This window comes from Aythya marila (genome assembly GCF_965140915.1).
Source record: "Aythya marila genome assembly, chromosome: 14".
In the NCBI taxonomy this organism is placed as follows: Eukaryota; Metazoa; Chordata; class Aves; order Anseriformes; family Anatidae; genus Aythya; species Aythya marila.
This window is the reverse complement of record NC_139055.1, coordinates 6904649-6925902: the sequence shown is the minus strand read 5'-3', so window position 1 is coordinate 6925902 and position 21254 is coordinate 6904649. Positions and strand designations below refer to the sequence as shown.

At 49.6% G+C, this 21254-nt stretch overlaps 1 protein-coding gene across 1 annotated transcript; it reads left to right on the top strand.

Annotated features, from left to right (window-relative positions):
- Positions 1 to 63: 63 nt before the first annotated feature.
- On the top strand, positions 64 to 20880 carry HSPA9 (heat shock protein family A (Hsp70) member 9). The gene is made up of 17 exons (XM_082771632.1): positions 64 to 447; positions 1775 to 1833; positions 3189 to 3276; positions 3368 to 3549; positions 4069 to 4193; positions 5410 to 5483; positions 5571 to 5677; positions 6422 to 6584; positions 7232 to 7324; positions 9092 to 9301; positions 11750 to 11977; positions 12732 to 12836; positions 13612 to 13729; positions 15340 to 15434; positions 17586 to 17678; positions 19301 to 19441; positions 20105 to 20880. The coding sequence occupies exons 1-17, from the start codon at positions 355 to 357 to the stop codon at positions 20162 to 20164; spliced, it is 2034 nt and encodes a 677-aa protein (XP_082627758.1). The 5' UTR covers positions 64 to 354; the 3' UTR covers positions 20165 to 20880.
- The last annotated feature ends 374 nt before the right edge of the window (positions 20881 to 21254 follow it).

The following is a 21254-nucleotide window of genomic DNA, read 5'->3' as shown; positions in this document are numbered from 1 at the left end:
TCGCCCCGCGCTTTCTCCTGCCCGACCTTGAGTGCGCGGCCGCCCGCAGGACCCCGGCTGCCCGCCGCTGTGCCGGCACCGGCAGCGCGCCCCCGAGGGCCCGCGATTCAGCTCGGTGCCCGCCGAACGAACCGCCGCTTCTCCGCAAACCTCTCGGTGCCGGCGCGCAGCCGCGGGGAGAGCGCGAGAACCGGAGCTCTTTCGACAATCTAACGGGAGGAGCAGGCGATCTGTGGGACAGCCCGCAGCGGGGGGTCCTTGCGGCGCGAAGCCCCCCCCCGCGCGGCCCACGTGTGTGGAGGCTTCCAGAAGAGCCCGGCCCGGCCCCGCCGCCCCCCGCCCCCCGCCGCCGCCATGCTCAGCGCCCGCCGCGCCGCCGCCCGCCTGGCCCTGCCCCTGCTGCTGCCCCGCGGCGGGGCCAACGCTGCGCCCCCGGGGCTCGCGCAGGTGCCGGGGGGGGGCCTGAGGGGGGCTCGAGGGGGCTGAGAGGGGTTTGGGGGGGGGCGGAGGGGCCTAAAGGGGGCTGGGGGGGGGCTGAGGGGGGCTGGGGGGGGTGAAGGGGCCTGGGGAGTGTGTGGGGGGCCTGGGGGGGGCTGAAGGGGGTTGGGGGCGTGAGGAGAGCTTGAGGAGGAGCCGAAAGGGTGGGTGGAGGGGGCTGGGGGGGAATGGGAGGGTTGGGGGGGGGGCTGAGAGGAGCTGAGGGGGCTGAAGGGGCCTAAATGGGGCTATGGAGGGGATGGGGGGGTGCTGGGGCCGCAGGGGGGCTGGGATAGGCCGAAGGGGGCCGCAGGGGGCTGGTGGTGCTGTGCGGGTGCTGGTCCCGATGGGTTCAGGCCCAGGCGGTGTGGGGGCGGCAGGTGGAGGTTGCAAGAAGCGCCCCGTTAGCACTGAGCGCTGCCCTGGCGCTGGTGCAGTTTGTAGGGAAGCGCAGGGCAGGGGTTGCTCAATTTCTTGCTGTCCCCGGACAAAATGGACCCGGAGGTCAGGCTGGTAGAGGCAGGGGATGGAAGTGAGTTTAGGAGAACGTGAGTTTAGGGGATGGGGCCTCCTGGGCCGGCAGCTCTTGGTGCTGGGCATGCTCGGCACTGGGTCCTGTGCGGAGCCCAGCACGGGTTGGCCTGCCTGAGCCAGGCTGTCACACCCTGCCCTGCTGCTGGCGTGGGGCAAGGCCACGAGTCCCAAAGGATCCCCAAAACACTTCTGTGTTGGGGTGCTGTTGTTTGTAACGAGATGCTTTGCTAAAAGCAGCAGGCAGAGGAAAGCACGGCACTATCAGAGCTCCCTGAGACACTGATGTGTGCCTGCAGAGACGCAGCTTGTGCAAAAACCACGTACAAGTTGTCACAAAACCTTGAGGGCGGATTCCTCAAGCAGAACAGCGGTAGCTGGCCATGTGCAAGGCTTCAGGAACTGGGTTAATGTTTGGCTGCTGCTCCTCGTCGTGGGCTGAAGGGTCAGAGTTAAATCAGCGAGCTAATTTTTGTCTGCTTAACTGGTAGTGTGTGTGTAGACTGCTTCCAGTGAAATTGCTCAGTTCCAGTAATAAATGTTGGTGTTATAAGGGTAGTAATTGTTTTTTTGTTTCTTTTTTTATGGCAAACAGAAACTTCCTTAAATTCTTGCTTAGTTTACCCTTAAGATTTAAAAAGAAAAAAAAAATAATACAGGTTTGTAGTAGGGCTGTGCTACTTCAGAAATTGCCTTCCGCAGAAAGTCTTGGGCTGAACATCTCCTGTTCAAACCAGACCTTCGTGAGAACCTCTTTATTTTACAGACGTTCTGGAATGGCCTCAGTCAGAATGTTCTCAGAGCGGCATCCAGCAGAAGATATGCGTGAGTATTTCCTTGCTTTTCCACGTCTGGATGGTTGATGTTTGTTTCAACCCTTTTGACTCCAGAGCTCATTGTGGGAGTGGGAGATGGTGACAAAGAGCAAAACCAGAACCTATGCCTGTTATTTTCCTGAGGCTGTGTCTTTATCCCTGTACTGTTTTTTTATTTCAGGGAACTTTTAGGGTTGCTCTTCCCCCCCCCACTCTCTACCATGAGCAGCATCCACAAAATTCTTGAGATTTGTTTGATTGGAGAGGGAGAGGATGGAAAACTTGTTTTACACTGGTGTGAAACCAGGGTGACAAGCGGCTCTGTTTCAGTGCAGATAAAGCTTATTTCAAAGAGCTCGTGCATTTCAGTCCCTTGTTTTTCATGTCACAGGATGATGAGGATGAGGCAGTGGTTGTATAACTTAGTCAGATGTTCTGTGAGCAGCGGGGATTGGTGACATGGGGCAGGAAATCTGCTTGTGTTAGGGAAACGGCCCAGCTCTGCTCAGTGCACAGACATGCAGCAGTTGCTTGTTTTGAGAGCACTGCCTGGGGCTGTGTGAACAGGAGTTAGAGCGGCCCAGCACCCCGGGGATTGAGGCGGTGATATCCTGGTCCCTGGTAACATAAAAGGGCCCTGCTCTGGCTTCAGGGTGCTCCTCTATTCCAGAAGATGGCTTGTCTATAAAGCAGAACTACAGTTTGGGAGTTCTCACCAGCCTTGGAAGAGGTAACGTGCTTCCTAGAAAGCAGGAAGAGGTTTAAGTTTCCCCTATGTAAGAACCACTCCCGTTGTTCAGAATGAACTTACCACGCTTCAGGAGCAAACAGATGGTTCTTCCACGCTGCCTCAGAGGACCCTGCGTGGGCTTAGCTAGTTCTGTTGTCTCTGTGCACTGTTCACTTCATGCTAAGCAGTGGTAAACGAGCTGATCCAATTTATTACTAGCATCTTGCCCTCAGGAGGATGTCATCAGGCAAGCTGGAGTGCAGAAACCAAAAGGAAACCAAAACAAGTCCAGGAAACTTCATGTCAGGAGGGCAGGGATTACTTGCAGTGCAATCTGTATCTAAATCTTACTGGATGTTGAGAAGATGCAGTTGAGATATTTCTGGTGAAGAGTGATGTTGAGTTTAAACAAATCTGTGGGGATTTAGCTGTAGGTGATCTGATGGAGTCGAGAGCCAGGAGGTTAAATTCCAGTGCAAGAGTCAGAGAGCACCTTTGGGCCCAGAACAGCATGAGGGTTTGCTTCAGTGTCTAGTGAAACATGGCTTTGTCCTGCCTTCAGACCAAAAGGCTGCTGTATCTAGGTAGTATCTGCCTTTAGCAGTAATCTGATTTTCCTGTAATGCTCCTTACAGCTCAGAAGCAATTAAGGGTGCCGTTATTGGAATTGACCTGGGTACCACAAATTCCTGCGTGGCAGTTATGGAAGGGAAACAAGCCAAAGTAAGTCAAAACTCAACTGCAGCCTGCGGTCCCAGTTGGTGTTCTCAGAGGCGGTGATTTTTGATGGTGTCCTGGCGTGGCTTTCTCCTAGGTGCTGGAGAACTCGGAAGGTGCCAGGACGACGCCGTCGGTGGTCGCCTTCACAGCAGACGGCGAGCGCTTGGTGGGGATGCCGGCGAAGCGGCAGGCGGTCACTAACCCACACAACACCTTCTACGCTACCAAGCGCCTCATCGGGCGGCGCTTCGACGACTCTGAGGTGAAGAAGGACATGTAAGTGGGGGTGGGCAGGGCGATGCCACCTGCGGCAGGAAGAGCACAAAACCCAGTGCTGCGTAACCTGACTGGTTGTGATTCAAAATGCAGCCCTTGCTTGGGTGCTGAGGGGTCAAGCAGTTAGACCCTCGTGTTTCGAAGTTTTACCGCTTATGCTCTGAGGACCGCGCTGTATTTTTATTTTAAAGTTTTCAGAGAAGTCATCAAACAGTGCACCAATTTGTATTTCTCCTGAATTTGTATTTCTCCTTGAGAGCCTTGCTAATACTGTGCAGAACGCTCAGCATCTACCAAACAAGTTGTTTCTTACTCTTGAGAGCTGTACCTGAATAAGGGCAGAAGTGTGTTGGTACTCCTGGGACTCCCTGGTCCTGAGGCTTTTGGAAATTTCAGTATTCTCTGTCTAAAGCATGCATGTGGTGTTGTGATGGTGCTAATTGTAGGGGATCCACGCTGTGTGTTGATACAGAAACTCCAAATGGAGCTGTTACAGGGTTTTTTGTCTCTTTCTTCCAGCAAGAATGTCCCATTTAAAATTGTCCGCGCCTCCAATGGTGACGCCTGGGTGGAGGCCCACGGGAAGCTATATTCTCCAAGCCAGATTGGTGCCTTTGTGCTAATGAAGATGAAGGAAACTGCAGGTTGGTGGAGTTTGACCTTTGCCATGCACAAATACGAGCGTGACCCTGGTACTGGGCAGCTGTAACTGGCTGTGCTGCCACGAGGCAGGGACTTCTGTGCTGTGGGAATTCTTGCATGGCAGGCCGGGCTGTGGGAGGGTGATGGGCTGTTAGGAAACCTCAAGGAGGATCAGTGCCTGCCTTAACGTGGGATCTCTGGCAAAATATTAGTGCTTTACTTAAAACACACTCAAATTGAAAGTCAAGTGAGCTGATTTTCAGCTGACTTGAATGCACCCTTATTTCAGAAGGGGGAGCTCCTTTTCCTTGAAAACTGCAGTGCAGGTGCCTTCCTAGGCTGCAGCTGAGCAAGGGCTTTGGTGGCAGGGTTTTGAGGTTGCTTGGTTCTTACCAAGAATCTTACCAAGAATCAGATCAGAAGTGTAGTCAGAGAGGGAATTCTCGTGGGACCCGATTTGTCAGGTGCAGGGAAAAGCTGCTTAGTTTGTGGTGGCTCTGAATCTTTACTAGGAAGAAATATCCATTGTCCTGGAGATTTTTTTTTCCTTTTCAATTCCTAATATAGCTTCTGGAATAATTATAACAAATCAGTGTAATAGTAAATCAAATAGCTGTCTTCTGCAGCCTGGGTTGGGAAGTATTATGCAATCACTGTGAAGTGTTTCAAGGGCAGGACTGAGGCTTGTGACTGAAGCTTCATGTGAAGATTTTTTTTTCCAGTGTAAGTTCCTGGACACTTGCTGAAGTTGCCAAGAGTAAAATAGGAATACTGTTGTAAATGCCTGTAAACACGTAGTGTGTATATGTTATGTTAGATATCTTACCTATAAATGTTACCTACAACACATTGTATGGTAAGGACAAAAATGATTAAGTAGTAAGTACCTTACATGCTGAACACTCCAAAGAAACAGCAAACAACCTCAGTCTTGCACGCTGAGAAGGGTAGTTAAGCTCAGGAATTCTCCCTCACTAATGGCATCCAGTTAGTGATTGAAGTGCAGAGGTGTTCTGCCAGAAATCCACAAACTGTTCCATGGAAGGACTTGGTTTCTGCACAGTTCCCTCTGCATCTTCCCAGAAAACATCAAGTTCTTGAGCAGGAAGTCATTCTCCTGCTAGTTCAGGAAAAATATTTCAAATCAAGTGGTAATAAAGTCGGTGGTTTTCTTTTTAATGTAAAAATAACTTCTTGTCTCTTTTTTTTTTCCTCCAGAAAATTACCTGGGACATTCAGCAAAGAACGCTGTGATCACAGTTCCTGCTTATTTCAATGATTCTCAGAGACAGGTATTCACCAAGATCTAAGGTTTTCAGGCTTATAGGCTGCATTCAGTTTCTCTCACTTATCTGTGCTCTTTTTTTTTCCCCATTTAGGCTACAAAAGATGCTGGGCAGATCTCTGGCTTAAATGTTTTGAGGGTGATTAATGAACCAACAGCAGCTGCACTTGCATATGGTCTGGACAAGTCTGAAGACAAAATGTAAGCTCGTGTTCATAACATCAACCCCCTTAAATAAGCGTGCTGTAATTTGCTTTGTAAATGCATCTTCTGGGCTGTTTTTTTCCTGAATCACTGGTTGGAATCCTGCCAAAGTAAACTCTGAGAAGTGAATCAATGCTGTGTCATGCCACCTGTACTCCGTGTCAAGTATATTTGTTAAAGAAACTTCATAACTTGCAGCTACAGCTGAAATTGGCACTGAGTGTTGACAGTGATATTGCCTGCTGGTAGCAGTGACAGGTGTGGCTCCAGCCAGCTGGGTGAGAGGTGGTCACCAGTGGTGCTAAGGGCTGTCGTAAGAGGGAGGTCGAGGTTTGGTGCCTGGCAATCCCCAGTTTGTATCTTTTCCTGGCTGCATTCAACCTTCTGCTGCTCTCAAGGGTGGTCATAAAAATTCAGGGGGGGTTGTTACTGACTTTGTATTTGAGACTGGGATTGCAGTGCTGTGGAAGGCCTCCATCTTGTAGGACATGTTTCACGATGGTTCTAGTGTCCTTGCCATTAGATGCCTTTCCTCAAAGGAGAGGAAAGAACTGCACTCAGAGGGCTTCCACCTGGATTCAGTGCGCTCAAGGAATGTGCACAATGATCTGTGTATTGTTGTTTTTAAAGAACTTTTATGGATGTCACCATGAGGTCTGCACACGTGCCTCTTGACAAGAATGATTTTGAGCCACGCATCTTTGCCTAGAAAGTAATGTTTTTCTGTCTCTGTTCATGTAGCATTGCAGTCTATGACTTGGGTGGAGGCACTTTTGATATCTCCATTTTGGAAATCCAGAAGGGAGTCTTTGAGGTGAAGTCAACCAACGGCGACACGTTCTTAGGTGGAGAAGATTTTGACCAGGCTTTGCTGCAGTATATTGTTAAAGAGTTCAAGAGAGAGGTGAGGTACCTCATCAGAATTCAACCTCGTGTTACGTTGTCTTGTAATCCTGCTTAACTTCTGTGGAAGGATAAGAATTTTCTTAAATTATTAGGACTTCTTTTGAGCTCTATGGCACAATTGAGATTTAAAAGTATTGAAGTTAGCCTGACTTCCGTATCTTAGATCTATTTTCTCAAGGCAGAATGTTCCTCTCCTGGAAGACAGAATAAATAGCAAGGCTTCTGCTTTTTTTTCTTCCAGCGTAGCAGGACTACCTATTTGTAGTCTGCTTACTCTAACGAAAATCTGTGGGCCGACTGAATGTGTCAGCACAGATGTACGTGGTGCAGTGTTGGCCGTGGGAAATTGCAATATAATTCCAGCTCTGTTCCTTGCCTTAATATTCTGTGATGCAGCAGCTTTTCCCAGCTTTTATCAGTAACTTACTGAATAATCGCTTCTAGAGCAGAGAGGGCTAACAGATGGTTTTGAAATGCTAAAGATGTTTGCCAGAAGTTAGAGAGATCAACAGCTAGAGAGAAGTTTAACAGGCTCTATTCCAACAAACATCTTTGCAGTCAAGAGTGATTAAAAAGGTGAACTGCAATGATGAAAAGCTCTCCATGGCTAGCTAACAGTCTGCTAACATCTTTTTTGTTGTTTAGACGGGCGTTGACCTGACTAAAGACAACATGGCCCTCCAAAGGGTGAGAGAAGCATCAGAGAAAGCAAAGTGTGAGCTTTCTTCATCTGTGCAGGTAGGTGGCTGGGCTCAAAGCAGAGTATCAAAATGTTATATTGAACTGTTTTGGTTATTTTTGTTTCCAAAACTCTGAAGTAGCTGCTTTTCTCCTGTGCTGGCAGCTCAAGCTTCTGTTTAATCAAACAGCATTGGTTTAACTGCAAGTTCTCTTTCTCAGGACAGTCTTTCAGCGTCTGTTGGGGAGCAAAACCAGTTGTCAGAAGTGAAGAATGATAATGGATTCTGCCTTTTGCTTGTGTTCTGACACCACGTTTGCTCATTGTGCAGAGAATGTGACCTTGTTCCCAACTCCCGTGTTACAGAAGTATGATGGGCAGTAGGGAATTGAGCTGCAGTTAGTACTTCTGTGTGATGGGAGGTACTTAGGGCTCTATGCAAGCAGCTCCAAAACCTTGTGGTGCTGCTCGCACCACTGAAACAGCTCATTTGTCTAATAGCAAGGAATAATTTCTATAAAGAATCCTATTTTCCACCAGAAGGGTTGCTTAAACAATGAGCAGCGTATACACCCTTTCCTTTTCACATGTTTGTATCTTAATGTATTCAAGTTTGTCCTTTATTCACTAGTGAATAAGGAGCTGGAGAAGCAGCAAGCTGGGGGTGTAATCGTGCTGAAGTGAAATTAAGGTCAATTATATAGTAATTGAAATGGGGGCTCTGCCAATTTCTAGGTTCTGAATAAACACTATTTTTTTGTTGGCCAGTGGGGAGCTCATAGCAAGGAGTTTAGGCCAGTCACAATGGGCGCATAGTTCTGCCAGAGACGTAGCAGGCTCTGTTTGAACTGGCTTGAGAGCTGGCAAATGCAGGGAAAATGCTGGCAAATACCGGGAAAACTGAATTCCCCAACTCCTTGGTGGTAAAGGGAAAACAGCTCGCTGCTGGCCCTGTCCTCCCTGGTATTTCTGAGCATGCCATTTACAAAGTGAATGTACACCTCTAGCCTGTGGCATGGGTGTAGTTCTTGTTCTGGGAAGTTAAATCTCTAGAGCTTAAACAGTTTTTGTAGTCCTGATGATGTCACCATGATTCAGCACTTGAAGATGATTTCAGTGTAAGACTTGATTTTAAAATCCAGGGTGTGAATTTCTAAGATTGTGCACAAATAACAATGAGAAACAGGGAGGGTGGCCCATGGCACTGAACATTTGGGTTAAATAGCAGCTAACTAGTTGTCAGACAAGCTGCTTGCTTTTAAGCAACGGTCACCAGTTGGTTCCTTTGGGCAGCTTACCTTGTATGAAGTGTTAGGTAGTTGGTAGCAAAATCTGGCTGAAAATGAACTTCTGTGTTGTGCTGGAGGGAGGGAATTAAGGTTGTAACTTCACAGGTTTCAGCTCTTACTTCCTACCTATGATAGAAATTAAATACTGCTGCTTACAACCACTAGTGAAAATGATGGTTTAATCATTACTTCCTTTATAACGCTGACAAATTGTGTGCATAAACCACAATCACACGAGCTGTGAAGAGCAAGAGAACGCTTTTTCCATGACCATGAAGGACCTCAGAGTAACACGGAGTATTAAAATTGGTACTTAACAGTTGTAACCGTGAGATGTGTAACAAAATCTTTCTTACCTCTTGTCTGAAATGTAAAATACAAACATACCTGCTGCCAGGTGGGGACTGGGCTTTGAGTGCACAGGCACGTCGATGTTTTAGAGCAGGCAGAACAGAACCTGTAGCTTGGTCTGAAACCTGTGTGGGGCTGCCTTGCTTTCTGTTAGTAGTTTTCACACCGTCTGTTTTTGTGCTGCAGACTGATATCAACTTGCCATACCTTACTATGGATGCCTCTGGACCAAAGCACCTGAACATGAAGCTGAGCCGCTCGCAGTTTGAGGGCATCGTGGCTGATCTGATCAGGAGGACGGTAGCGCCGTGCCAGAAGGCCATGCAGGATGCCGAAGTCAGCAAGAGTGACATTGGTGAAGTCATCCTCGTCGGTGGCATGACCAGGATGCCGAAGGTATGAGATATGTCCCCGTTACGGGCCCGGCTGGCACAGCTACCAGTGCTGCTGCTGGGGGTGATCTGTTACGGAAAAGTTCAGGGTCTGGGCACTTCAAGGCTCTGGCCACTGAAGGCCCCCAGGAGCAGAGCAGGCGTGCTTGGTAGTCCTATGAAAGCAGTGCCAAGGGACTCCTCTTCCTGCAGCTCAGCTGGGGGTCGTAGCTGAGTCGCAGTTTAAAAAGACAAGTGGGAGGTACCAGGATTTGAAAACTCATCCTGGTTTCCTGCTTTTTGTGGACCGAACACCAGCAGTATTGCTGAGATGTACAGTGTGTTTTTCCTGTAGAATTCAGCATGTGATAAAGGTCCACTTCAATGACAGTAACCTCTCGGTAATCTCTGGCACCCGCGAGCTTTCCTTGCCTGTGCAGGGCACTTGCAGCTAGCTCTAAAGAAACCTCAGAAGCACAACTATCCAGTTACCTGCTGCCTGGGTGTGTTTGTCTTTTCTCGAGGCGGTGCTGGCTGTTGTCAGGCATGCTTAATCGGCTCTCCTCAGTGCTCATTACCTAACACCTGGACCTGGTGTTCTGGTGATAAGCACCACATAACTTAAAAGCTTGCTCTGCTGACGTGTACAGGCTTGCAGATAAGGTGCTCTCTTCTGGTAATTTGCCGTTTTTATTCATAGCAATGCAGACTGTTAGCTCCCCTGAAGTCAGTGCTGAACATGTATGTGCGCTGCTGCCTTCAAGGGTACGGCTTATCCTTTTCTGCAGACATCAGCAAAATTTCATTCCACAGGATCTGTCAGGCTCGGACAGCTTGTTTTGCTGTTACTGCTTGTGACTGACAGGTCCTTGCTAGGATAATACATTGTGCATGGTCCCGCCTGGGGTTTTTAGTTCCTTTTTTTTTTTTTTTTTTTTTTTTTTTTTTTTTTTTTTCCCTCTGTCCCCTTTCTGATGTGTTACATGAGCCTTGGGGGCTGCAGGTGATGTTAGTGTCTGCAGAAGGTCACCCGGGCAGTGGAACCAAAGGGATGAGATAAGGAAAAGGTGCTGCTCTGGCCAAAACTCAAATGGAATAAGTGTGCTAAACCTTCCCAAAGGCCCTATCAGTCCAGTAGGACAGAAGAAAAATGGTGAACTGTCTGTGAAGTGAGGAATAAAGTGAGAAAAATACTTTTGGAAGTGGGGAAGCCCTTCCTGAAACCTTAACTATCCTTTAAGGGTGGGAGACAGCACATAAATACTCCCCTCACCTTGTTTATGTCCCGTGCTCATGGCTCTGAGGTTATGTAAGGCTTTCCTGCGTGCCCATAGCCAGGGTGAGAGCTCTGGTTCCAAGATCAGTGCCCGTATGTTGTGCATAGCACAGAGTGTTCCCTCCTGTGTTGTTGTTTGCTAGGAGGGAGCTCGCCTTCTTTGGAGCTCACGTGGCCAGTGCTGCAGGAAACATAAAGTGGGTGGTTAGAAGTAATGGCTCTTTTGTGCTGTAAAATATGCCTCTGGAGGAAAAGACTTGCACTTAATTATATGTTCATGCACAAAGTGTCTTCCTCTGCAGGGAACGCTGCCTGCAAATGTCTCTTGGCTCACACACGGAGTCGGACGCTTGCTTACAGCGCGGTTTGCCAGGCGCACGGTGCTCACCTGTGCAGATGTTTGCCTGCTGAGCGCGCTCAGAGAGGCGGGATGCTGTGAACAGGAACCAGGCTTCACACCCTTCTCAGCAGGGGAGAGAAACGGGCTGCTGAGCTGCGGCTCTCACTGCATTCCCTTCTGGGTACTTCAGCAGTAAATCTGTTGCAATCATGAGCACATCATTCCAAAGGGGCAGAGCAGTGAAAAGCTAATAACACAGCTCAAACCGTCTGCTGACATAGCAATCTACCTCTCTGGTGAAACAGCCCATTAAATAAAGAGTTTGAAAACGCTGCCCTTCATACACTTTAATTTTTTTTCTTTATTACATGCAAACAAGATGAACTGTCCTTCTGCTCTGGAGACAGAGCACAGGGAAGGTCAGAAACCCAGAGTTGTGCTGTCCTTGGCAGCTGTGTTCTGCCCGGTGCTGGCTTGTACAAGTTCCAGGGGAGCAGTCCTTGGCTCCTGCGTGATAAAACATGGGGTGATCCCTCCTGAATAAGGCTGGGCTATGTGAAAGGACCAATGCAGGTGGGGTGCACAGGTTGATGGGCAGCTGGGGAGCTTGACTGCAAGAAAATCTCCAGAGAAAAGGTTTTCTAGACTGCAGTAAGTGCATGTAACAGGGAACATGGAATGGTGGATTAGGGGGCAACCACGAGCCTGAGGTTTAGTATTTCTCTTGTGCCACCAGGTAAGATGGCAGCAGGACCATAAAGACAAAACCTTTGGCCAGGGCTGGGGTGTTCTTGTGGCTGCAGCACCATGCAGCGATGGCTCACTCCCCGTCTGAGCTGTGCTCTTTCCCCATTCAGGTGCAGCAGACTGTGCAGGAATTGTTTGGCCGCGCTCCCAGCAAAGCAGTCAATCCAGACGAAGCCGTGGCGATCGGCGCGGCTATCCAGGGTGGCGTGTTAGCTGGTGACGTTACCGACGTGCTGCTGCTGGATGTGACTCCCCTCTCCTTGGGCATCGAGACCCTGGGAGGAGTCTTCACCAAGCTCATCAACAGGAATACCACCATACCAACCAAGAAGAGCCAGGTACGAATGGGCTGTGTCCAGTGGAGGTCTGAGCACCGAGCAGGGCTGCCCAAAGCATCCCAGTAGATGGTCTTCTCTCCTCAGCTGGCAAAAAGAAGCAGCTTAGGAGTCAAGGTTTAGTGTCCGCCCATGAGTATCTCTGCTAATTGTTAGCGTGCCCAAAGGAGGAGGATAAAACCGAGTCCCGGTGTGCCAAGATATCCCGGGGTGTCTGCAGCCTGCTCAGGATTGCAGCGTGCGTGTGCCATGATGTAACTGTCAACACATCATCCTGAAGGATCGTGTGGAGACCTTCTGTAACTGAGCACCGCGCCCATCTGAGACCTCCTTTCTTCATCTGTGTGCCTTGGAAACTTTTTTTTCAGATGTTTTCTTGTAGTGTGGGCCACTAGCAAACTTGGGTGTGATCCTTTCTCTCGCTTTGCCTTGGCTGGCTCTCCTGGTGTGTGCTCCTACTGATAACACTTGTTCTCTGTGGTGTGGGGCAGGGACAGGAGTCTTGTTGCTTCAGGAGGAAGCGTTCTGGTAACGTGGCTGCCTGCCAGCGACCAGAGCCTGCTGCTGGCATGGCCTCACCAGCTTTTGTGTGTTCAAATGCGTATAAGATGAGATGCCAGTGAACTTGGCTGTGGCTACTCTTGGTGCTTTGTTGTTTAGTCAGAGCTTTTTAAAGGAGCAGGAACGCATGAGCAGGAATCAGTTCATGTGGTGCAATTTGCTAGCAGTCCACTCACTCTGTGTTTGTTTTCCACAGGTGTTTTCTACAGCTGCAGATGGGCAGACTCAAGTGGAGATCAAAGTATGCCAGGGGGAGAGGGAGATGGCGAGTGACAACAAACTTCTTGGCCAGTTCACGCTGGTAGGTTGGCTACTTGGTATTCCTGAACCCTGAAGGCAGCGTTAGGGGTGAGTTGTCTTACAGAAGATATTTCACCCTATTTGTAACTTAAAGAAAAAAGCAGTCCCTGAAGTTAAAGCCTGATGCTGGGACAGCTTTTCAGTGGCAAGGGACCAGCTAGTGTTTAAATTGAGCTCAGAGTTTCCCAGCAGTGCTGGGGGATGCTCATGATGTAGCTTTAGGGCTAGGCGCAGTCACCTAGCAGAGCCTTCGCTTCTGGGCACAAAGAGCTGAAGGAGCTCTGTAGTACCAGACGTGCTCCGCAGATAATCTGAATGCTGGCCTTTCCTCCCCTGTTACAAAGACAAGGCTTAGAGCAGGCTCCAGGCTCGGTGCAGTCCCTATAGAGCAGTCACTTTCCAGCCTGGCACCACTCTTCTGCAAACACGCGTGGATCTGCCCAGGTTATCAGAGGACAGTTCGGCACTTGGTGTGCACAGCACGTGGCTGACTGTGGCTCCACGCACAGAATTGGTTTGTTCAGGTGTCAGACAGCAAACTTTGACAGAGCCATTGGATCTTGCTGTTGCTAAGAAGTAGTTCCTAAGGTAGGAATCTGTGTGCTGTTAAATCTGTTCAGATGCTGTTAATTCTCCACGTGGTGCCAACGGGCATTTTGAGGGCTCAGCTCTGAGGCTTAGTTTCCAGTTGATTTACCTGGCAGATCACCGAGATGAGGTGCCCAGTGTTGGAGCCTTGCACCCTGAGCTAATGGCTGAGCTCTTCTCCTCCTCAGGTTGGGATTCCTCCGGCGCCACGCGGGGTGCCCCAGATCGAGGTCACTTTTGACATTGATGCCAACGGAATCGTTCATGTGTCAGCCAAGGACAAAGGCACCGGGCGTGAACAGCAAAGTAAGTGCTCCGGGGTGCTGTGTGGGGTGGGAAGGACAGGTGTGGAGCAGGGGGCTGTGCCCTGGAGGGACAGAAATCAGGGATTGGGAATCCTGCACCTTGTCCCTGTGCTGTGCTCCTGGGCACGCTGCTCCTCGGGGAGTGCTCTCTGCCACCACACAGAAGCAGCTGAGGCTGCTTGCATGGAGATGCCAGCTTTTAAGGGAGAAATCAAACTGGGGAGACCCCTGTAAAATCCGAGGCTGAGTACACCGGCCTTGTGCTGCCACCCTGTTTTGGTTCTGAGGCAAAGATCTTGAAATTCAGGCATATTGAAGCCGCAGGTATTTTGTGAAACCACTTGATTCGCTTTCCTTCGTTTAGGCTGCAAACATCTCTAAATGGCAGGGGGCTCGGGGACTTCAAGCTGCCAGCACGTTGTGCTCTGTGTGCAATGAAATGTTAGGCCCAGTGTTCTGGGGTAATTAACAGCGTGGTTGACTCTTTCTAAAGCCCTGTTGTGGGCTTAGAAAATTAATTTGAAGCATTTGTAGATTCCCCTGGTACAAATAGATCTCTTTTGTGCCTGTGGCTGGGAAGGCTCTATACTGCCCTTCAGTCATTTCTTGGAGGGAATGACTAGAGCAATCGGATGCATGCTCCAGTTAAGAAAAATACTGTTAACTCTACTGGCAACTCGAAGGTATGTGGAGTTCTTAATCACACTGCTTGGCTTTTGGCATAAACGATTCCAAAAGCACACTGCATGTTACTTTGATTTCTCTGTAGATTTTTCCCTGTGACAGCCTTCTAGCTCTGAATAAATAGGCAACTAGAATTTCAGTTGCCTGTCTGTCTGCAAATATGGTCCTAAGCAGAAAGCTGAACTCCTCATCCCACAGCTGCATCCAAAGGACGTGTGTGTGCCTTTGTTTAGGGTTTCATACCACTGGCAAATACTATATAAAACTTTGGGGCCTGCTATACCTGTTGTTTTGACTTTGCAATATCCAGGACGTCAGTCTACCCAACCAACTCATGCTTCTCTGCAGAACTTGGTTTATGTCTGGACTATGTGTTTGGGCTTTTTGACACAAATGGGGAAAAACGGGACCTTCAGCAGCCCACCTACAGAGTCATGCTGTGCTTGCTTATCAAGGGCAGCATGATAAGGTGGGTAGGGAATAGTGTTACTGTGCTACCAGCCTGAATGTCTGTCCAGTAGTGAAAGGAATCTGTGCCCTGATAAAAAGGATTCAGTGGTGGTGGGGTTTTTGTGTTTTTCTGGGTCTTCATTTTTTTTTAATCTCCCCCCTTTTGGTTTGGGGGCTTTTTGTGCGTGTTTGCTTTCCCGAAGGAGTAACTGAAGAACAAGGTGATTCCAAAGAAATAGGCAGGAAGTGTCTGGCAGAGCTGGGGAGGAGGGAAGGAGGGATCTAAGATGTCAGGCTTTTATCTTACCAACTGCATCGCAGCCCCTTCAAAGGCTGGTTCTCTTTGTACTGCCCACGGGGTCTGCACAGGTGCAGAGTCCCTGAGCAAGGCTGCTGCTGTGGAGAGGGCTTGGGAAATGAGTCTCCTTTCCTCAAAGAGAGGGCACGTCCTTTATTAATGTTAATTCTCCAATGCAGTTGTTATCCAGTCTTCTGGTGGCCTTAGCAAAGACGAAATTGAGAACATGGTGAAGAACGCAGAGAAATACGCGGAGGAGGACAGGCGAAGAAAGGTAAGGTGACTGCTGCGGCACCTCGCAGCTTGCAGCCCGCCTGCTGGGTGCTGCCACTGTGTGCCACTGACCGTGCTGACCTTGAAGGAGCTGCAGGTTCTTATCCGCACCGCCCTGAGCCGTGGGCCCATGTGGTTACCTGGGTATCTGCTTGCTTCCCCCGTATCCAGTTCAGACCGTGCAGTTGCAAGGAGGGTTGGGCTGGGTATGCGGCCCTGTGTGATCAGGAATCTAATTCCTCCCTGAAGAGTTACTGGGGCTTGGAGGCAGCAGTAAGCAAACTCACCTGCCTGCTGCTCACGACTGACAGCTTTGCAACTATAGCTGATGCTTTCTGTCAGCAGTGCTCGTTGCTGTTCAGCTGCCCGTTATCCTGGCTGGTTGTCTGAAGCTAGCTTGCTGCAGCCAGGTTCTCACAGTGGTGGCCTTCCATTTAATTGCAGGCAGTACAGGGAAGATGCAGACTACTTAGGAGTTTATTTTAAAGCCAAATGTATAGAGCCTGCTAAGCAAAGCTGTGAAGCATCCTCATCCTTCCTAAGTGGGAAGTTGCTTTCTGTAGTCCTTAAACATCTCACTGCCTGGCACCTTGAATGCTCAGTACTTGCCCTCAGCGCAGGTGAAGCCGTCAGGAGGTGTTTGAAAGCCTCGCTGACTTTGTCAGGAAGGTCTGATGCTGGCCATGGCTGAGCGGCTGAACCTGTGATACTCGCAGGGTTAATGGTTGGAACTAATTGGCTTAATGAGGGTAGACCTAATTAATGACACTACTAAATATGGAGCATTGATTTTTAAAGCAGACACGAGGAAGGCTCAGGGATATGACACCAGTGTATGTTCAGTGCTGGCTGAAGCCGCACGCTGCATTTATCCGCTTTGTGTGCCCCTAGGCTGTGTAAAGCTGCCTCAGGTACTCAAGGTAGTGAAGGGATCGGAAGAGGACTAAAGGAGAAAATGTATGGAATAAATTCACATGAAGCAGCCCCTCTATGCTGTAAGAGCTCTAGATCCACAAGAGATTGGCTTAACCTGCAGGTTAGGTGCAGAACACTTGGAGACTTTGGTCTGGGAGCCCCACTGTTCAAATATCTGCATCATTGCCAGGGAGTGTAAGAGGTGGCACAGCACTTGAAGAGTTTGTGCTGAAATTTCCTGTTGCCACGCTTTGACTTTGTACCTTAAATCATGGAGGGAGTGAGTTCTGCCCTGTTTACAGTCCAAGTGGGATTAATCTCTGCCCAGTTACCGCATGGAGGCTGCTTTCTTAACTGGCACTTCTGTCTCTTTATAAGATTTGCATAATTTGATTGTCAAAGCTCCCCGTTACACCTTTCTGATCGTGGTTTTACCACCATGGAAGTAACCATAAGTGCACAGACAGGTAGCACTCTGCTGGACTTAACATCCTGCTGTCAACTCTGGCATCCCACACAAAGCACGGACACAGCATAGGCACTAAATAATTGATCACCTGCTTTCCTCCTGAGTCTCCTGAGCGTATTATCACACCCTTGCTCAGGTAGACTCGTCTTTTAGATGAGGAGGGCTGGGTGTCCCAGAGGCTGTTGCTGATGAAATAGTTCACACTGACAGTGGGACTGAATTATGTCTAAGAACTACCACGACTCTGTCCTGAGAGCCTACTCAGTCACCTGTTGGTCATCCTCGCAGCACTAATTAATAGTTCCTACCCAGCACAGTGGTTATTTCCATCGTTGAGTTGTTACACATACTGCTAATAAGGAAACACCAGTAAAACAACCCCACATTTGAGGTGTCTCTAGTGCCCTCGTTGCTGAAGAAGCCCGAGAGTATTCTTGAAAAGCTCTGTGGCTTCCTCAAGGAGCAGAACGTAGAGCTGAGCAGTCTCTGCACTGGCTCGCTTTTTCAGCCTCCCAGTAGTAGTGTTTTGTTGGTTGCTTCTGTTTCAGTGGGTGTCAGAGGAAGGAATGTCTCAGGTAGACCCCTGTTTGGGCTTCGGTGCCAGAATACCCCTGGAAGTGGTTGGCTTCCATTTCCTTTTTCCACCTTGCCATTAAGAAGGACCCTGGCTGGGAGCTGGAATGGAGTTTGGGGAAAGAAATGTTAGCATGTCAGGCAGCTCGTGCTGCCAGCTGTGCGCAGGAGGCCCTGATGAGCTCTCTTCCCCAGGAACGCGTGGAAGCCGTCAACATGGCCGAGGGCATCATCCACGACACGGAGTCGAAGATGGAGGAGTTCAAGGATCAGCTGCCAGCAGATGAGGTGGGTGACACCCCCCGATCCGTGCGGTTCTTTGCCGTGTCTGCTCAAACTCCTGCTGGGCTCCTAGCTGGCTCTGCGCGCTGGCACCAGCTCCGTGTTGCCCTGCTGTGTAAGGGTGGCACAGTCATTGACTCGTCTGGGTTCTGCACTTAGGTATGGGAGGATGTAAGAGCATACTTATGATGAGATGGTTGGAGTAACAGCAGATTTTGAAGTGCAAGTTGGGTGGCAGTGAAGACTTAAGAGCCTGGGAAGCTGCTAACGAGTTGTGTCCTTGGGCTGGCCTTGCAGGGATTTGATAAGAACTGGCCTGTGTCCTGCATGAGAGGAGAATTTTGCTCAAAAGCTAGAGATTCCAAGCAGCGCCTGCCCGGCGTTAGCAGCTTTCTCTTGTCTCTCTGCTGTGCAGCCCTGGCAGTCTCGGTGGTGTGAGCACAGCATCCGAGAACTGGGAGGCAATGAAAATGATGGGATCCACTTAGCTCCAATTTTCCTTCTATCTTTGGAGTGAAGTGGATAGTTAGCGTCAAAGGAGTGCTTTCCGTGCCTTTCGAAGTGATGGTTTAATTTCAACATTATGAATTTCAAAAGCCAAGTTTAAAACAGATTGCACAATCTTCAACTTAACAACTCTTGGGAATGGGATAGAAGGGGCTCTGTGAGGCATTTGAGGGAACAAGAAGTTGGTTTGTTGGTGAGGAGCCTCTGATTGCTTTAAACTCTGTCTTTCAGCTCAGGTCCTCTGTGGTTGGGACTATGACTGCTGGAGTTTTCTCCCGCAGGAGCAGAGCCTCCATCTCTGTTCTTTGCGAGAACTGTTCCCTGTGATGCTTTCTGGGGGAATACCAAGGGAAAGAGGGGTAGCAGTGCCTGGAGGAAGCCCTGTGTGCTCTGGGTGGAGCTGGGAGCCTGGCACAGGCAGCCTCGGTTGCCTTCCCCATCCCACAGGTCTAAATGAGGAGCGCTCTGCCCACGTTTTCCCTGCGAACGCTGCTGAGCAAGCGCTGGCGGCACAGCTGTCCCCCAGTCACCTCCCTTCTCCAGGCCTGCCTTGCCAGCAGCCTGCCAGAGAAATGCCAGACTGTGTGGAGGGTTTGACAGATGGCTACAGGGGCTGGGATGAGACCGTACTGCTTTTGTTTGCCTCCCTGCTCCTCCCACGTGCAACAAAGGGATTAAACAGGGTTGTGAGCAGCCTTACTCGCTGGCTTCCTGACAGTGCCTTAAATATAGATGAGAACCAGCTTGCTTTTCCCTTTACCCTGGCTGCCGGGGTGGCTGGCTGGCTGGCGAGGTGTGCCAGGGAGAGCAGCTCTGCTCCTTGGCGGGCTGCTCGGTCTCTGCAGTGCTTTCTGTCCTTGGCGCCTCTGCCGAGACTGCAAACGAGGGGACCGCTTAATGCCGACTGCGGTGCGTTTAGCGAGGTGGACACGTGCCCACTGGGAGCCGAGCGCAGTCCCAGTCCCTGCAGGCCATATGGCTCCATTTGAGACTCCAACTTCCCAGCTTCTGGCAAAAACCTGGAGTTTTGCTGTGGCCACTAGGTGGGTGAAATGGCAGGAATGAGATTTTTTCGGTGAACGCGTGCAGCTGCATCATGTTTGTCCGTGTGTTCTTCGCAGTGCAACAAATTGAAGGAAGAAATTGCTAAAATGAGGGAACTTCTGGCTCGTAAAGACAGCGAAACGGGAGAAAACATCAGGCAGGCAGCGACCAGCCTGCAGCAGGCTTCCCTGAAACTCTTTGAAATGGCATACAAGAAGGTAGGTTCATGGTCACTTACATTTTATAGCTCTTGGATGGGGAGGGGAGAGTTGGGCCACCAAATATTTAGGCACGAGCTGTGGTGGAGATGGTGCTGACTCTTGGCACAGCTCCCTTTGGCTGGGGTGTTCCCCTTTGTCTGCAGGTTATCTGAAGTAATGTCTGGAGTGCCCTGAAGATGATTCTGTAACAGGCTTCCTAAATTTTTTGCCTAAAATCACAGTAGTCAGGCCAGGGGGATTTTTTTTCCCAGCCTCCCAGTGAGAGGCCCTCCTGTCTGAGCCCATTTTGGCAGACGGGTGCTGACCCTGTCCAGGGGACGTGTGCCGGGATGGAAATGGCACACACGGCCCAGGTGACCTTGGTGCTGCTAAGCTGGGGGAAAGCTGCTTTGATGTCAAACTGACAGCGTTCAGTGCTGCAACGTAAGCTCGTTATGTCCACTGGGAACGAGTAAATAATGGGAAGATTCCTCCTTCCTCTTAGTAGCAGTCATGTGGAGACCAGGATTGCTTCCATTCTCCAGTGGACAATCACCCTTTTTCTCTGGAGAAGGGTTTCTTCAGTCTAGAATTAACCTAAACAGATAGGGGGGAAAAAAAAACACGTCTGGGGAGAAACATGTTGTTGCTGCTGCCACTAAGAAGCTCTCTCTTTCACAGATGGCCTCAGAACGAGAGGGTTCTGGAAGTCCAGGAGATCAGAAGGAAGAGAAGCAATAAGAAGTCTCGGCCTTGCCTTGACTAGAGCACAAAGAGGCGGTGGATATTCTTGATGCTTGGGAGAGAAGGCACCTTCCTGAGCAGAAATGGGCAGAATTCAGACTTACTGTGTTTTTGCAGTATTCTATATATAAAAATTCTTTAATGTATAAACTTAGTGATGTGTCTGCTAGGTAAATTGTCACATGATGAAAGTTAATTCATGCAAGACAAAGTTCAAAGTGTTTGGCCCTGCGGTATTCAACTGAGGCACTTGAGGACTTGCTGATCATTTGTTTCTGATACTTGACACAATGGTGTACTGAATCTGGTACCGGAGCTTGGAAACCATGTTAGTGAATCGAGAGGTGGAGAGGGAGGTTCTGGTGGAAGCAGGCGGGGAGTAACACCTGTTTGGATCCTCCTCGTGGATCTGAGCACTTGTGAACAGGTCCTGAGGCCTGTGAACAGCAAGGGCGAGGCTGGTTATGTTGCTGGAGAACATCCAGATCTGCAGCTAGTGCCCTTGTTCTGGAGGAGGGGGGGTCTCCAAATTTAGCTGTAACATTTCTTACAAAAGAGGCTACACAGAAGCTGCGTACTTTTACTTGTCTGAGCCTTCTGCTCCATCCTGTGTCTGTTCTCTGCTTATGGCAAAACAATTTCCTGGATAATAAAACTGTTATTGGATCCATTCTGGATTTTTTTAAATAAAAGCAGAAAAGTGTCCAGCCTGGCGTTCTTGGTATTGTGGCCTTTGTTGGAGAAGGGGAGGCTGCTTGGGACAGCTCGTGCAAAGGAGCAGCCAGCTGTGGCAGCGCTGGGTTCTAGAATTTGTGCTGGACTTAAGAGCAGCTGCATTCTGTCTGCAGCCTGCCCTGGCACACCATCACCTCGGAGCTGTTGCTCCTTCTCTGCTCATGCTGTGGGCGCAATCTTTTGCAAGGAGAGCAAATCCTACAGCTGCCTTCATCTGACAGCTGGGATACATAGTGTAGAGGAAGGGGGTTATTTTTCCTAGCACTAGGCACTTTCCCTTTTGGGATGGCTCTGAGGCCCGAAGCCACAGCCCTTCCTTGTCCTTGTACTCCTGAGCTGGTGGGGGACTGAG